The sequence below is a fragment of the Girardinichthys multiradiatus genome, chromosome 24 (assembly GCF_021462225.1).
Source record: "Girardinichthys multiradiatus isolate DD_20200921_A chromosome 24, DD_fGirMul_XY1, whole genome shotgun sequence".
Lineage (NCBI taxonomy): Eukaryota > Metazoa > Chordata > Actinopteri > Cyprinodontiformes > Goodeidae > Girardinichthys > Girardinichthys multiradiatus.
The window spans coordinates 18,928,655-18,946,443 of record NC_061816.1 but is presented as its reverse complement, the minus strand read 5'-3'; the positions used below and the strand labels follow the sequence as shown (position 1 = coordinate 18,946,443).

Here is a 17,789-nt window from a genome sequence, read left to right as displayed (position 1 = left end):
CCCAGTTCTTCTACCCAAAAACATACGCACCAAGCTGTTCTCCTTCCAGGCCTCAGGGAATTTTGGCCGTTGCTTCTCCCTGGATACCAGGACCTGCATGTCCTCAAACGTGGGGTGGTTTCCTGCCTCTGCCTGAAAGGCCATCTGGTATTCTGGCACTGATTCTCCTAGAGGCAGGCGAGGACATGGAAAGGAAAGAAACGTGTCAACACTAATCGAGCTAGTTTTCTTTTGATTAACCTCTTTTCCAATGGGGTTCTTCAAATACAAGAAAACAACATTTGTGTTTGAAGAGATGATTCAACTTATCAGTTGTATCTACAAGCGCCCTAAAGTGACTACAGAAAGGGAAATGCTATTTCTAAATATTAATCTGTCTGTCTTTTTTGTGTCTCACCAGGGAAAAGGTCGGTACATCTCATGAAGATCTCCCAGTAGACCAAGCCCAGAGCGTACATATCCACCTGCTTCAGTGCCGATTCACAGTCCCTCAGATTCACAGCACCTTCCAACACTTCTGGAGCCATGTAGCGGATTGTCCCCACCTGGCAGAAGAAGAACAAGTTCAACAAGTTCTGAGAGTTTGCTGCACTGGAGCGTAAACTGCCTGTGTTTTTACACAAGGTGCACAGACGTCAGCAATGACCTTAGAGAAGCAACTGTTGCTGTCCATCAATCTGGAAAGGGTTACAAGGATATTCCCAACAATTTGAAGCCCACCATACTAAGGTGAGAAAGATTATTCACAAGTGTAAAACGCTTAAAAGACAATAAATAAATCAATCACAGCAAATTCAGATTGTGCAATGCTTACAAATGGGAGAAACCCGAGAGCCCCATCTCAAGCTCCACAGGTCCCAGTTAGCATGTTAAATATTAAATTAATCAGAGGGCGGTTACAAAGTCTCTTTTCTCTAAAAACAATAACATGATATAGGTTTTGGAAGAACCTATCTAAAATACAACTCTGAAACAAATTTCTTTGCAAAGATGAGACTAAAATATCAGATGTTTGAAGACAAGCAAACCAAAATGCTCAATGTAGAAGGGATATTATGTGAAATCTGTGATGCATGTGACTGTCTTAGGCCATTTTGCTCGTTAACAAACCTGACTGCCTTTTCCAGCTCTGACTAATGAAGGCTGAGCAGCAACAGGAGTTAAAAAGTAAACAGGAAATGGAACTACTGGAAACAGCCGTGGCTGCGGCACACCCAGGAGGAAGGCATGTCAAGTACGTACATTACAGTTTTACTTCAGACTGAGTAAAATTAAATCATCCATGGTACAACTATAGTTGTATGGTTGTGATAAGAGCTGAGCAGATGAGTAATTCATGTTGACACCAAAAAGAAGAAAATAGAGTACTGAGAATTTACACCGGGGCGGGTGATGTAGCAATACTATCCAGATTCATCCATCTAGATTTTAGTACAAATCTGGATTTAATCAAAATTTTACAACAGAGACCATACCTTATGGCAACCTAGATTTCCCCAAACTCCCTGAAACCTACAGAATCATTTTGTTTGTTGCATCAACTTTCAAAGAAGAGAGTTTATGCACATGGTGAAAAAGCTGACAAAGCCTAAGCCAATCAGTAAAGACTGGGTTAATTCATTAATTTGAATGAATGTGGCTCGCTAGTTACCAAATAAAATGAATTACAGTCAGTAAACACCATCTACTGCTAGGGCTGCTCAATAATGGGAAGTATTATAATCACAGTAATTTTGGTCGTTATTGATATCACAATTATTTAACCCTTAAGCACACCTCAGCAAGGGGACATTTCAAAAAAAGGGCATACTCACAAAGCAGAATTTACCATTTCATTCCTTCTTTGACGATTATGTTAATTTTGTGATTATTTGGCAATAACTTAAATTAAAAAGAATAATATATTCTTTTTGTAACAACTTGGATTTCCTAGAATTCGCTGAAACAAGGTGAAAGATCTGAAATGTCAATGATAACATATTTATGTGTCAAAGTGCAGATCTGCAATAATGTCATTTTCATGGAAATTGCATTCTGGGTTTTTATTGGCTACTCTATAATCCTCAAAATTAAGAAAAGGTTGAAATATATCACTTTGTGTGTAATCAATCTAAGTTTCACATTTTGAATTTATTACTGAAATAAATTAACTATTTAATGATACTGTAATGTACTCAGATGCGGCTGTACTCTATTTTACCTTGTGGCAAAAGTTTCTAATAACCTTCATGTATTTTTCCAGATTATCTCCCTACAATAATATGGTTGTCACTTGGCAGCTCTGTCTATTTGCTGACTGACAGTTCTTGGATCAAAATGGCAGCTCCATAACGAGGACTGCAGACATGACTCATGCTGCATCCTCTACACAAGAAAAACACTGACAGGCATTTTCAAAGAGAGATACCCCAAAGCTGCAACAACAGATCTCCTCGGCAGAGAACAAATATAAAGATCAGTTATTTCCTTCCTCAAACGCTCACCTCACTTATAGCAGCATTCTCCTCCTCTCCGTGGCGTGGTGGCCTGTTCCCCGTCAGCCTTATGGACAGGCCAAAATCAATGATAACGCAGGTGCCGTCGGCCTTGACGATGACGTTCCTGCTGTTCAGGTCCCTATGGGAAATAGCTGGCTTGTACAAATCTAGAGTGAGGAGAAAGGAGGGATTGTTTTTTCAAGTAAAAAAACATTTTTTTTATTGCTTCCTCAAGTTCCTCAGCATCCACTGTAAATCTCAGCTTTTTGGACTGTCCAGCAGAGGGCGCAGTGAAGCAGCCTCAGCATCTATCTGCTTTCTGGCTGTAATGTGCGGGAGGCGGTGGGGGAGGATGACAACTGTACCAAAGCCTTAGAGATTCAGCTGTTAGCAGCTCTTTTCTCCCTTATCCACCCATCACTTCAGCTTCCTCCCTTCTCTCCCCCTGTTAGCCCAACACTCCAGCTCTTTTTAGTAGTTAGCCATCTACACAAACTGCACTTTTATCCCTTGTCAACTTCTGAGCCTGTTTGATGTGTATCTGTGCCGTTTAAGAGACAAGAGCTCTATGCAACTGCTGAGACTGAGATTTTCTGACATTAAGGAGAGAAAATAAAATGCTGAGACTTGTCAGTTGTCCAATCGGCCTCCTGGGAGATACTTATTCACACTCTAGCTTATATTTATACTGTGTCCCTTTCTCATGCTTTTGCTCATGAAGGCAAGCTTGAGGCGGGTCTATAAATACCCTTGACTGGGCGTGCACACAGTGTGCGCCCAGTGTTTGTCAAAATACAAGGATACGAATTCTTCAAGATAAACAGACCCATGTGGAGCCGCGGTATGCAACACGTACAGCCGTGGTCCAAGTAGAGACAATCTCTGTCAGGGCGAAGGTCTTACATCACAGCACACAGCGCCTTGCTAAAGTATTCAACCCCTAGACGTTTTTCTCATTTTGCCACCATAAACTTTTAGTTATTTTCTTGGGATTTTAACCAACACAAAGTACTGCAATAAGATACACAAAGGGATAAAAATACATGGTTCTCAAAATGATTTAGAAACAAGTTCTGAAAAGTGTGGCATACATTTGTTTTCAGCCCCCTTTACTGTGATACACCTCGGTAAAATTCCAGTGCAGCTGACTGCCTTTAGAAGTCACCTCATCATAACGTATGTAATTTAATATAAATATAGCGGTTCTGTGAAGGCTTTAGAGGTCAGTGGTAGCGGTAAAAGCATCATGATGTGATGATGATTTTGTTCAGGAGGAAGCTACCAACCCTGAAAGATAAGCTGTCCGAGGCTGCAAAAAACTTCAGACTGGGGCGGAGGTAGGAAATTATGCAATTTTCTATATTATTGTTAAATATTGTGATGGTGACATCAGTCGAGATAAATCCAAATTTTCCTCTCTTATTTTATCTGTGATTGTGATGTGTGCAACAATCTGTGTGACCTTTGGCATCTTCAGCAACATCATCTATGTCAGGTGGGCATCTACAACAGTTAAATCTGATCCAACAAGCTGAATAAGTAACTGAAATCCATAGTTTTGCATTTTGCAATAATAAAACTACAAACAGACAATATATGTTCGACATATTGTCAGAATCAGAATCAGAAAAGCTTTATTGCCAAGTACGTTTTTGGACATACAAGGAATTTGTTTTGGCGTAGTCGGTGCAATACAGTACAAATTAAACAGTATAAACATATCTACAATATAATATAAATATATGTGCACAGTTTTAAGTGTGCAGTCCAAAGCACAGATTCACCTTCCAATAATACAACAAACATAAACATAAAGCCAGAGCTTCAAATTAATGGTTTTGATCAAAGCAAATTCCTGTGTCAGGATGGCCGAGTCAATGTCCACATCTAAATCCAATTTAAAATGTATGTTCACAGGCACTTTCAATCCAATCTGACTGAGCTAAAGCTGTTTTGCAAAGAACAGGCAAAAACTTCAGGCTCTAGATGTGCAAAAATCATAGATATACCCCAAAAGATGTGGTTCTACAACATATTGACTCAACAGAACTGATTACAAATGTGTGCCATACTTTTTAGTTTAAAAAAAATTCAAAATCATGTATTATTTCTCTTCCAATTTACCATTATGCACTGCTCTGTATTGGTATAACATAAATCCCTAGAAAACATATTGAAGATCATTGTAACGTGACTAAATGAGAAAGACTCCGAGGGTGTTAATACTTTTGCAAGGCCCTGTAGTAAAATAAAAGATCTGCATGTTTGTTCTTAGCCTCAATCTTAGCCAAAATGAAGAAGCAACATGAAAAACTATAACAATTCTCACTTTTGCTATAGGAATTATAAGGTTAAGTGAAGGCAGCCACTACTAATCAAAAGCATTGACAAACTGATCAAGACTTAACTGAAAGCGCACCTATTCTCATTTGCATTGAGTAAAGCTTGACTATTTCTCAGATTTTACAGTGTTGTACACTGTAAAGGCCGCTTTATGGAGCAATGACAGCACAGCACTGTGGGTTGTTACAACCTATAATATGTTTGATGGGATTTTATGAGAGACAAAATAAGCATTTTTGCACTATAACATGCGTGCATGAACTACCTGCCTTTCTTTTTTCTTTAAATAAAAAATAAATAATAAACAATTGGCTGTACAGACATACATGTATATACTGATCTATTATCCTTATTTTTATTTAGTCTAAAGTTTATGTATTTATCGTTCATGTCGGCATTATGTGAGCTCTGGAAACCAAAGTCAAATTCCTTGCATGTGCATACATTCATGGCCAATACAGCTGATTCTGATTGTATTCTTAGTTTTTCTTTCCCATAAAAAGTACTTGTGGCCCATTGACTTTTGTATTCAGCCGTCTCTTTCCTGGACTGACTCATTAATGGAGCCATTATCTGCCATATCCTTGGTGTACCCTTTGTTTATTTTCCCCATAGAAAGTACTGCTTATGTGTCTAAGTATAGTTCTGCTGGAGGTTTTTTTCTGTTAGAAGGGAGTCCTCCTTTCCACTGTTGCCACATTCATGCACAAGAGGGATTGCTGCAAAGGCGAAGACTTTCAATCCAATTGAAATGCTTAGGTGGATCCTAAAGAGAATCATGCATTATTAAGTGGCCAAACACCTAGATGAACTAAGACGTCCTGCAAAAGAGTTGTTCAAATCCTCAGTGATTTTAGGGATTGTTAAGTTTCAACACAAGGTGGTTACTTCAAGGTATTAACCTGGTTCTAAAAGCTGCCGACATTGATGACATTGTTTGTTAAGCTGCTTATGCATTTTGGTTCCGTTTTTGAGGTTAATTTTTTCCCATTTTGTTTCCTTGCAACGACCAGAAGTCCTAACATGGAAAACCTTAGAACTGAAACACAATGTATCAACATTTTACTTTCAACAGTGACTTAAGCACTCAAAACTGAACACAGTGATCCAAATATACCACAACTGAAAAACTTATATTTAAGTTTAAGTATGATCTACGTGTTTACCTCCTTTAAAGAGCTCTGTGTGCAGGTACACCAAGCCTCGAGTGACGGAGTGAGCTAACCGACAGCTGTTGACCCAGTCGTTCGTCTGGACGCTCAGGTAGTGACTCAGAGAGCCCTGAGAAAGAGAGTCAAAGACTGAGAAAAAATTGTGATGTATAGTGAACTGTAAAAGCATTAACATCCCTTGAATGTTTTCATATTTTATCACATCAAAACCAGAAAATTCAAAATGTATTTCATTGGAATTTTATTTTGAACCAACATTACACATGCACTTGAATGCACCATCCTCATGCTGAAACTTGATCCAGCTGCTTTTCTTTCAAGACAACGACCCTAATAATATATTTAGAGCAACAATGGAATGGTTTAGATCAAAGCACAATCATGTGTTAGAATGTCCTAGTCAAATTCCAGACTTAAATCAAAATAAGAATTTGTGGCAATGGTTGAAAATTAACATTCTTCTTGTCGTGGTGTCAGGGTTTTTTTTTTACTGCCAACACACCCTGTCACAACCCATACGACGATTTGTGAATAACCTCCTCCGGTTTCTGTATAACATTTGATTCAGGACACTGCATGTGCATGCAGGTCTCTATTCCAACATAACTGCCCACCAGTCCACGACACACGGTCCATTAAGACATGGATGAGAAGGACTGGTGTGGGCTGGTCTGCGCGGTGCCCTGACCTCAACCTTTGGGATGAATTAGAGTGGAGACTGCTATCCAAGCATTCTTGCCCCACATCAGTGTCTGACCTAACAAATCTCCTAGAAAAAAACAGAATGGTCCCACAAACACAGTCCTAATCCTTGTGGAAAGGCTTACTCAGAGTTAAAACTGTTGCTGATGTGAATGCCATTGCACTGCACATTTTGTTTGGCTTTACTCTATATTAAACACCATCTGATGTGATCTCAACAGATCACCACTTGAGCTATGAGCAAAAAGATTATTTTAAAGCTAATTTTAAGTTTATAAAGTTTATCTTTTGCTTGGAGCTCAGCTGGGATCAGCTATATATTCATGAAAGAATAGATGAACCAAATATTTCATCACAAATCAAAAAAAGCATTCAAAGGACCTTGAGTTATGCAGCTGAAAAGAAATGGGATTCAGTTGTAAAAGTTGGGTATAAGATGATAATTCCTTATTGAAAGACCAGAAATGATGATGGGTTTCATTGTTTCCTTCCTGAAAGTCCTATTGTTTTTATTTCTAAATCAATCACAGTGCAGTTCTTGCTTCTGTTAGTAAAGAAAATTTTATTAGACCTGTTCAGTTTAGATTAATTACCTAAATAATTCACCCGGATGCATTAGGCATCCCAGTCTCCTGTCCTGGATTGCACTGTGTTACCATAGCGATGCATATTAAACTAATGATAGGGAAAAGGAATGGGCTCCTTTCATGGGGTGGGTGGTATTAGCAGACTTGCAATTAGCTTCAGGTTTGGACAGAAAACATTTTAACTGACATTTGTTTTTGGGGAGGTGGGGGGGCTATTATGGGTGATGGGTGAAAGAATTGGTACGGTTTTTGTATATTCACCTAAGAATTTTGTTTTTCAAAAGTCAGGTTTTTAAAAAATCTCATAGATAACCGAATAAGGGATAAAGTCTGGAAAAGCAAACTGTTTTCAACACTCTACTTCCCTGTCTCCTGTACTCACATGTGGGTAGTAGTCCATGACCAACAGGTATTCTGTGCGGCCCTCAGGGCCCGTCCTCTCGTCGGCAGCAATGAATCGAGCGATGTTGTCGTGCTCCATGAGCGGCAGACGGTAAATGGAGCACTCATTGATGAAGTTCTGCCGATTGGCTGCTGTAAAGACTTTAACTGCGACTGGCCGCTCGTCCAGGGAGCCGCAGAACACGGTGCCGTATCTGCCACGTCCAATCAGCTGCAGAGTTGTGGAAAAACGCAAGAAAAATAATAAAAGACTATAAATAGACATATTTTATATTATAAACCCATATAACTCACTAATCTAAAAGGACAACGGCAAATGAAATGCTTTGGGTGCTTTGTTGCAGACATATTCCCAAGCAGAAGCACAAATCTGCTCGACAAATATAAAGGGATCCAAAAAAAGACTGAAAATCTCAACAGAGGTAAAAGCAATCATTAACAGACAGACAGTGAAGCATGTTGGCAGGCAGGCAGGGAATGGGGAGATGGGAAATAAATTAAATTACAAACAAACAACAGGATTAAACTGTTAAAATGGCCTTGAGTCAGTTCCAAATCATTCAATTAGGTTCCTGAATTAGCCAGAGTACAGGGCGCTATTACGGTCCAAACAGACTGCCTTAAAATGTCATCCACAAGGGAGCAGGAGAAGAATTCAACAGTGCATTTACTTGTGTTTAATGTCTTCCTCTGGACATTTATCTCTGGCTTAGAAAGATAGGAAAGGAAACACTGAACCTGTTTAGTCTGGGTGTAAAGGCTCCCTGGCCCTCAGCAGGCAACCAGTTTAATGTGAAAAAGCACATGCGCTCGATAAGGCACAAGGACGACATGAAATGAACTCCTCTTAGAAAAATGTGTTTCTCTTTGTGGCCTAAAAAGGGTGCAAAGTTAAAGTAAAAACAGCTACACTTGGTAAATGTTCCTGCTGTAGAAGTAATCTACATTACTGTACACCATACTGGTCCCAGCAGATTGATTTCTATGCATGCAAAAGAATCAAATGGCTTAAGGACAGATTTATAACATGAGTTAAATGTTTTCTAAATACCAACAGATTAATATATTTTCTTCAAGGCTAAACAAGATGTAAGCAGCAGCATCTGACAAGCTACAAAGAGACTGCTGAGTCACATGCTGAATATTTCAACTGATAAAAACCAAGTCAAAAAGGCTAATTTACGCACCCAGAACCATGTTTAATTCCCCATATTGTGGGGCTGGACAACTAACTTACATCCATTATAGGATGTATCCATTACAAGCTATGAGGTGGTGAGCTTTGGATTAATGTCCTGATTTTCTGTTATTGAGCAGAATTTATGGTTCCATCGGCAAGTTGCCTGAAGGAGTAAAGTAGCTCCAGACCATCACAATACAACCACCATGTTGACTGCTGGTATGATGTTCTTTTCCTGAAATGCTGATTATTTTACAGCAGATGCACAGGGATGCACAACATCCAAAAAGTTCTACTTTTTATTAGTTTTGTATTTTCAAAATGTTCTACTTTAACACATTTAAGTCAGGTCTTTATTTTCTTCTTGCTCAGCAGTGGTATTGGCCATGGAGGCCATTTTTTTACTAGTCTCTTCTCTTATTGTTAAATCATGAACACTGACCTCAACTAGGGAAAGTGTTTTCTCCATTTGTGGATAGTGGCTCTCACCGTGGTTCATTGGAGTCCCAAAGCCATTTCTAAGGCTTTGGGACTCCTTCCAGACTCAGATGTCAAGAACATTTTTATCGGTTTTTGAATATATTTCGATCGGGGCATGATATGTTTCTCTTTGAGATCTTTTAGCCTACTACATGTTGTCAGACAGGTTCTACTTTAGAAATGTCCAAATTTTACAGGTCAGGCAGTAATCAGGCCTAGCATAGCCAGAGAAATTGAACTCAGCTCTTAAAAACATGTGGTTAGTCCCAGTTAAGTTCATAGTTCATGGAGGGAGATTACTTATTAACACAGCAGTAGGTTGGTTCAAATAGCTTTTTATGCTTAAATCATCACTCCCCTCCACACTTTCTCTGGCATCTCATTACGTAGGAAATGCATGACAGAAATATAATTTTTGAAACGTTGGCATACCCTTGATATCTATAACCAGTTCATACCTAATTTTGAAGAAACTCTTTTTCAGCTAAAATATTTCATAGCCTCTTAACTAAAAACCTCTCGAAAAAAAAAAAAAAAAAAGTAACAAAACGACAAAAAAAAACAAAAAACCAATCAATCGGGTCAGAATTTAATACCAGGAATTAAAGTCAATTACAATTACATCTCAAGTCATTTTTAGCTGATGAGAGGGTTTTTATAGCTAATTTTCAAAAAGATTTGCAAGAATACAGTTCAGACGTTAGGGGTTAAATTCCTGGAAGGGGTCATTTTAGACCAACACAAAAAAATATAAAAACATAAGAAACGTGACTGAACTGGTCGTTTTCAAAGAAAGTAAGCTCTGCACAGCTTAGGAAATTTGAGCACCCTATTCGAGAAAAAAACAAACCCGTTTAAGAAACCTAAATAAGTCTTTGTCTGCCTCTATTGTCAGTGCGACTGAGTATCATCCAGACTGTATTGGCTATCTATCACAACATGATTCCTAACTCCTAACAGGCTTTCAGGATCCGGTGTCACTAAAAGCGAATTCCTATTTTTATACGCCTGACCTGTCATTTGTATCATCCTGCCATGATCAGATGATAAAAGTCACATTGAAATGACAACAGCAACCATAGACCTTGATGTATTTTGAGTTTATTTCTGTCTCTGTGTCTTTGGTTTCTCTTTTAAGCTCTAATTTTCCTTCCTCTGAAACATGCGGAGGCTGGTGAAAGCATAACTCTTCTCTATCAGTAATAAGAGCATTCATTCTTTTATAAAAACGGCCCAGTCGAAATCCATACAATTTAAGATCCAACTCAGACCTTCATTCTAAGAGAAATCTAAATATATTTTCAATTCAACATTAAACTCTGTGTATTAGTCTAAAACTATACTGGATTGGTAATCAGATGAGGTTGACCTTAAATGTAGATTTCTAGCCAGTAGGGAACAGAGTCCAGTTTGGGCACTAACCTCCAGCAGTTTGAGATTGTCGAGGTCCAGTGAGCTCTCGGAGCCAGCAGCCTCCATCATGTTGAGGTTGTGCAGCCCTTGCTTGCCGCCTCCTGTTATTACAGATATATAAAGAATAACATAAAAAAGAGATCCAGAGGGCTGTGCAAAAGCATTGATGCCTTGTTATATCTTTGCATTTTGTCACAATACAACCCCAACCCTAAATATATTTAATTGGGATTTTATGTGATAGACCACACAAAGTAGTAAACCTGGTTTTCTTTCAGGACTGTCCAGCATTCAGCTCCAATTTTCCCAATTATGCAAAAAAATAGATACAACAATTCAGTCTCTAGATTTTTGAGGCAAAGGATTTTAATTGATTTTACTCTACTTCACAATGATACACTGCTTTGTGTTGGACTATCACATGAAATCCCAATAATATGCGATGACATTTATGGTTGTAATGCAACAAAATGTAGACAAAAGCAGGAGGTATGATTCCCTTTGCAAAGGACTGTAACTTGTTATGTGAAAAGAACTGAAATGCTACCAAAAAACCTTCAGACAGCCCTGAAAAATCAATGTTTCCAGCTCTTCTTCAGAGCTTGGCGCCATGGTAACTCACCGTGCATCATGCGGTAACCAAAGAAAGCTGCTACAGCGACCACAACCAGCGCGGAGACTGTTGCCAGGGCAATAATTACTGTCTCTTCATGGCGCAGTGTTCCATGAGCTGCAAGCAGGAAACATGACAAACAGAAATCCAAATCACAACGTGACCTTTTACTAAAAAGCGAACTTGTGCACTCTACATTGGAAAACGTCTGTCCAGAGACAATGATTTGATTCATTATTGATGACTTCAGGAACTTGAGGGCAGCTATGATTGACGTACCAGCATGAGCACGCATACATGCACACACTGGTTCGCACATATGCAGGAGTTGACAAGGCTCCCTTTAAAGTCTCAGATCTCTTGGCTCCTATTCAAAACAAGGAAGCCGTCGGAATAAACACAGACATATTCACTGATATTCCTCCATGACACATAAAAGACTGTTTAGAGCCACAGCAACATCTCACATGGCGCCTAGAGTCTTACATCCCTATGCATCTACAGTCTGACAATCACAACAAAGCAAGTAAAGTTAAAGCAAGTTTATTTACACTTGTTGTTCACAGTTCAGATGACCACAATGTTTATAAATTTGTGTTTATTGACAAACCTTAACCTTACAGGTAAAAACACGAATTTCCATCCTTTCAGCACCGGTGCAGAAGACATTCCCATCTGCAGCAGTAAAATAGTCCAAGATAATGACTTTGGGAGTCCAGAACTAAGGATGTTCATACAGTGACACCTCTGGTACACTGAAAAAGGCCAACCTTTAATTTCAATATGGTTATTTGGTAGGAAAGAAATAGTTGTTTAACATCTAACTATTCAAATAAAATAAATGCAACTGAAGATTTTTTTATTTTATTAATACTGCATCTTTTCTAGGGTCTAGAAGCTTTAAATTAGTATTCTGTGACTTCCTGTTTACATGGAACCCTATCACAAATGGACATGTGTAGTTAGCTAAGCACTGTTGGGCCTTTAACTGTAGCTTGGGATCTGGCATGAAACAAATGAATGAAAACGTTTAAAAGTACCTCACACCCACTCTCAAGCATGGTAGGGGATCTATGAAGCTGTGGGCCTGTTTCTCTTCCAAAGGCTACATGGAACCTTGTTAGTCTGCATGGCATCGTGTTTGGAATAGAGGGTTCCTACACATTTTCCAGGTCAATATTCAATACTGTTTCAGATGGATGGATGGACGAGAGGACGTTTATGTGGGCATAAAGATGGATGTGCTGACGGACAGCTGGATGGAGAAGTTGATAAGTGGTTGGATGTGAAATCTAGATAAAAGGATAGGGGATTCACTTTTTCTATACGCATCAGTAACTGAAACATATTTTATTCCAGACTTTCTCAGATTTTTTTCAGACTGCATAGGACCATTTAGGACAACCAGGATAATTTAAACAAAAATCTCTGCCAGAGACATCAAAATGGGTCAGTACGTGGCTCTTTAATCAGGGTGCAAGTATACGTGGAGGCAACTTTAAATGTTATTTATGACCCCATTTGTTTAGATTTGCTTTTGATTGTTCTATTTAAACTATTAACTAAAACATATTGGTAAAAGTTTCTACTGGGGATAAAGGTTAATTAGGACTTTCCAGCTTGGAACAGACAGCTCAAAAGGACCTTGCTGTCCACAGTGAGAAGCAGTTCACTGTAAAAGACCCCTCCCCAACAGACTGTGGCTGAGCTGGGATGGGCTCTCCTAGAAGAAGTCAGGAATAAGGTAAAGAGCACCAGGAAGTCTCTTACACTTGGTCCAGGCATGGACCAGTTTTAAAAGGAATATTTGCCCTTATCGAGACACATGAGTCAGAACTGTTCTAAGGAGTTGCCTCCTCCCCAGGGAGAAATGTTAAATTTTATGTCAAGGAAATATGGGCCTAAAAGCCTGGAGTGCATACATTAACTTTACAGTAGTCAGGTTGGGCGATATGTTATATTTTTCCAACTGATATTTGTCAGTCCAACAAATGATGATGGACGATATATTCGCATAGGTGACGTTTGGACGTTTTTGTGGGCGGAGCAATGTATAACAGTCACGGACTGATTTGCCAATTTGGAACACAAATGTCCAAAAATGGAGGAAGTAGTTATCAAAGAAAATACCAAGTCTCCTATTTGTCTTTCTGTGTTATTGTACTTCTCCCATTACCCTACCTTTGAGCTTTGTTTTTCAATCACTCACACAGCCAAATGAGTCAATTTCCTACCTAGGCATGAATCTGCCAAGAAACGTCAGGAAATAATCAGGCAAAACCAGAGACGGGATTTAAATTTCAAGTACAAACGGAATTAAAATTACACAGATTAATCAAAGACGATCCAATTCAATAATTTCTCGCCAACTCCTTACTTTCCGCTGTTATCTCTCTACACAGCCTCTGACATGCTTCCACTGTCTGTCTGCAGACAGTGGAAGCAGACGCTCTGTAATCCTTGGAATGCAGTAAGACGGCATGGATGGTTGGGGAGCGTGTCTGCAGAGATGAGCTGGCATGGACACCGCCCTGATCTCGCCACACACGTCGCTTTCATTCACAGGTGCGGCGCAAGTGAAAAAAACAAAAAAAACTATTAATACGCCTGTTGGCTTGACAACTCACGGGTGCTCAGGCAGCATGACAGACAGGCAGTGACTCAAACTGATTTTGACACAACTCTCAGTTTTTGTGGATTATAACCTGTGGCACAACTGAGTAAGAAGGCTGAAAATACAACCATTTTATCTGCTGCATCAGCTCAATGCAAAAAATATTCACACACTGTTAACTTTTTTACTATCTTTGTCACTTTAGAACAAGAAATGTCTATGTATTTCCTCGGATTTTGTGTAACAGACCAAGACAAAGTAGTGCATAATGAAGGAAAATGCTACATGATTTAAAATGAATGTATTATAAACATCCATTTAGATGAAGAATGTTTGTGTTAGAAAGTCCCAGTCCAGACCTAAATCAAATTGAAAATCTGCAGCAATACTTGAACATTATTGTACATCCAATCTGACTGAGTTTGAGCAATTTGGCAAAAAAAACAAAAAAATAATGAGCAAAGATTTAAGTCTAGGTATAGATTACTGGGATTATATTACACAGAAGGACTTCTCAAGGCAGTTGACTGCACTGGATTTCATATAGGTACCAAAGCAAATAATTTCAAAATCAAGCATCATTTTCCTTCTACTTCACCATCATGCATAGATTCCCACTAAAACATATTGAACTTTGATGTCAAAAACTTTAAGAAGTAAAAATACGTTTCCAAGGCCCTGCATAAAGAACAGAGAAGCAGATAAAGGCAGCAATGAATAAATCAACGTGTCTCGTGTTAGCGAACGTTTTGCATTTCCTCACCGAGTGGCTGTGGAGGTGTGGGGCTCAGCACCGGGAAGTCCTCGGTGAAATTTACATTGCACATGTCGCTGCCACAGCAGCAGAAATGGTATGTTCCATTCTGGATCTGTGGGGGCAGGTTGGTCACCACACAGCGGTCGTCATGGCAGCCATGGTTATCGGCTAGGTGACTCCAGCAACCTGAGACGGGAAAAATTGGGATATTTAGAATTTTTCTTTTGATAAATACAGGACTATTTAATGTGTCTCTCAGAAGTCAAAAGGCACAAACATGAATACTTGGACCTGACATCTAACGTTTTAAATAAGTAGCAGAAACTCTTAATTGGACATTTAAATAGATAACCTGATTTGGTTTTTCTGTTTGCTACTATCGAATGTTTTCTCGAGTCAGCCACCTAAAGGAAATGACTGATTACGAACAGCTTTCTTTTTGGTGTTATTCTAAGTTGGAAACAGCTTCACAAAATAGCGTCTAGTGAAGGAGTAATGTTTAAAACTTGACAAATGTCTGAGCTTTTTAACAGAACATACAAAGATAGTCAGCGTTTGGTTTTGGAATGACCTAGTCAAAGTCTACACTTAAATTCATCTAATTTGCTGTCGCTTCACCTTAATTGGGCTGCACATGCTAGAAAACTCTCCAATGTGGCTGAATTCAATTCTGAATCAATTCTGCAAAGCAGAGTGGGCCAACAATCCTCCACAGTGGTGTAAATGTTGCTGCCAAGGGTGCCACAAACAGCTGGTTGGGATAGTTTATTTTCCTTCGTAAATGAAATCATCAATTGTATCGATTTGGTCGGATATTGAAACTTATTTGATGCTTTGAAACATCCAAGTGAGACAAAAGAGCAGCAACAGAAGAAATCTGTAAGAGGGAACTTCATATTACCTTGTTTGACCAGCTGTAATTGACCTGGAGGGGTTTTCTCCCACAGGCCAAAGCAGTGCTTGCCCTTGGCACATCGAATGGTGGTGTTCTCTGGGGAAACCCAGCCTTCGCCTTCCGCCACTCGCTTCACCTCCCACTGCTGCAGCTGGTCCGTGAAGGCACACTCCCTCTCCTCGCCCTGCGCAGCTGAAAACACACAAAGGTATTTAGGTACTGTTCTTAAGCACGTGACTGAAAGGACCTTGGAATCCAAGTGGAGTTGAGCAGCTCTACTAAGAATATTGTGGCTCGACTAAATGAAGTTTGTTTAAGCCGCTAGATCCCTCTACCAGCAGGAGATCTGATGTAGTAAGATTAGCCCATGTATTTATGACAACTTTGAGAAGATAAAAAGTGAGACGACAGGCTATTCTAAATATGTTATTCAAAGAAGTTTGTTAGAATATATTGTGATATCTGGACAAAAACATTATCTTTTATAGTAGCAGTAGAGGTGTCCATTCATGGCAGCCTTCATTCTAAACAGTAGATATTGATGCAGATACTGGGAATGGTTTTACAGATACCTGTAGACAAGAGTCCATTTCCTGCTTTTCAAATGCATACTGCACAAGAATTTACAAAAATAGGGAGATTGCCAAAACAAACACCAGGCCAGGGTCTTCTGGCTTAATAGGCATCAGGTGTCAGTTTTGGGTCTCTCCCATATTTGCGTTTGTTGGAAAGGCAAACAAGCTTAATTTAATGGGTGGGGCTAAGAGGCTGTTGACATTCTGGTTCATTTATAACTCACATCCATCTGTATTTTTCATTACAAAATGAAATGAAAAAATTAAGCAAACATCAGATCAGTACCTGCAGTGATGTGATACATCAAGGGTATTTATTAAGAACTCAGTTCCACTTTTCTACTCATTTAACATAAACAAAAACACAATAACTCTATATGATGGATTTGACTACATCTCGTTTGTTGAACTGGCTACAGAGGCAGTTACACTGCTGCTACTACAGGAAGAATTCACAGATGAAAACCAACTATGTGCCCATTAAAGCTGCTGCCTTTGACGAGCCAAAAGATTAATAGAAAAATCCATTTAACTGTAGCCGGAAGGACATAACACTCATGCAGACAGAAGAAAGGAATAGCAAACATATACAGGGTTTGGACAATGAAACTGAAACACCTGGTTTTAGACCACAATAATTTATTAGTATGGTGTAGGGCCTCCTTTTGCGGCCAATACAGCATCAATTCGTCTTGGGAATGACATATACAAGTCCTGCACAGTGGTCAGAGGGATTTTAAGCCATTCTTCTTGCATGATAGTGGCCAGGTCACTACGTGATACTGGTGGAGGAAAACGTTTCCTGACTCGCTCCTCCCAAACACCCCAAAGTGGCTCAATAATATTTAGATCTGGTGACTGTGCAGGCCATGGGAGATGTTCAACTTCACGTTCATGTTCATCAAACCAATCTTTCACCAGTCTTGCTGTGTGTATTGGTGCATTGTCATCCTGATACACGTGTTTGAACCATTGGTTGCACATGGTCCTCAAGAATGGTTTGGTAGTCCTTGGCAGTGACGTTCCCATCTAGCACATGTATTGGGCCAAGGGAATGCCATGATATGGCAGCCCAAACCATCACTGATCCATCCCCATGCTTCACTCTGGGCATGCAACAGTCTGGGTGGTACGCTTCTTTGGGGCTTCTCCACACCGTAACTCTCTCGGATGTGGGGAAAACAGTAAAGGTGGACTCATCAGAGAACAATACATGTTTCACATTGTCCACAGCCCAAGATTTGCGCTCCTTGCACCATTGAAACCGACGTTTGGCATTGGCATGAGTGACCAAAGGTTTGGCTATAGCAGCCCGGCCGTTTATATTGACCCCGTGGAGCTCCCGACGGACAGTTCTGGTGGAAACAGGAGAGTTGAGGTGCACATTTAATTCTGTCGTGATTTGGGCAGCCGTGGTTTTATGTTTTTTGGATACAATCCGGGTTAGCACCCGAACATCCCTTTCAGACAGCTTCCTCTTGCGTCCACAGTTAATCCTGTTGGATGTAGTTCGTCCTTCTTGGTGGTATGCTGACATTACCCTGGATACCGTGACTCTTGATACATCACAAAGACTTGA

At 39.6% G+C, this 17,789-nt stretch overlaps 1 protein-coding gene and 1 long non-coding RNA gene across 2 annotated transcripts in view; one reads left to right on the top strand and one right to left on the bottom strand.

Annotated features, from left to right (window-relative positions):
• Nucleotides 1–17,789, bottom strand: part of LOC124861560 (bone morphogenetic protein receptor type-2-like) — a 44,030-nt gene that overhangs the window by 9,245 nt on the left and 16,996 nt on the right. The window contains exons 2-10 of the mRNA XM_047355371.1: nt 15,642–15,827; nt 14,747–14,926; nt 11,379–11,486; nt 10,766–10,857; nt 7,664–7,894; nt 5,987–6,101; nt 2,484–2,644; nt 398–545; nt 31–167 (exon numbers count right to left, since the gene is read on the bottom strand). Of these exons, the coding sequence (XP_047211327.1) occupies nt 31–167; nt 398–545; nt 2,484–2,644; nt 5,987–6,101; nt 7,664–7,894; nt 10,766–10,857; nt 11,379–11,486; nt 14,747–14,926; nt 15,642–15,827 (1,358 nt within the window). The remainder of the gene's footprint in view (nt 1–30; nt 168–397; nt 546–2,483; nt 2,645–5,986; nt 6,102–7,663; nt 7,895–10,765; nt 10,858–11,378; nt 11,487–14,746; nt 14,927–15,641; nt 15,828–17,789) is intronic.
• On the top strand, nt 557–2,471 carry LOC124861561. Its single transcript, XR_007036667.1, has 3 exons — nt 557–729; nt 1,128–1,234; nt 2,243–2,471. It is a non-coding gene; the product is annotated as an uncharacterized LOC124861561 (long non-coding RNA).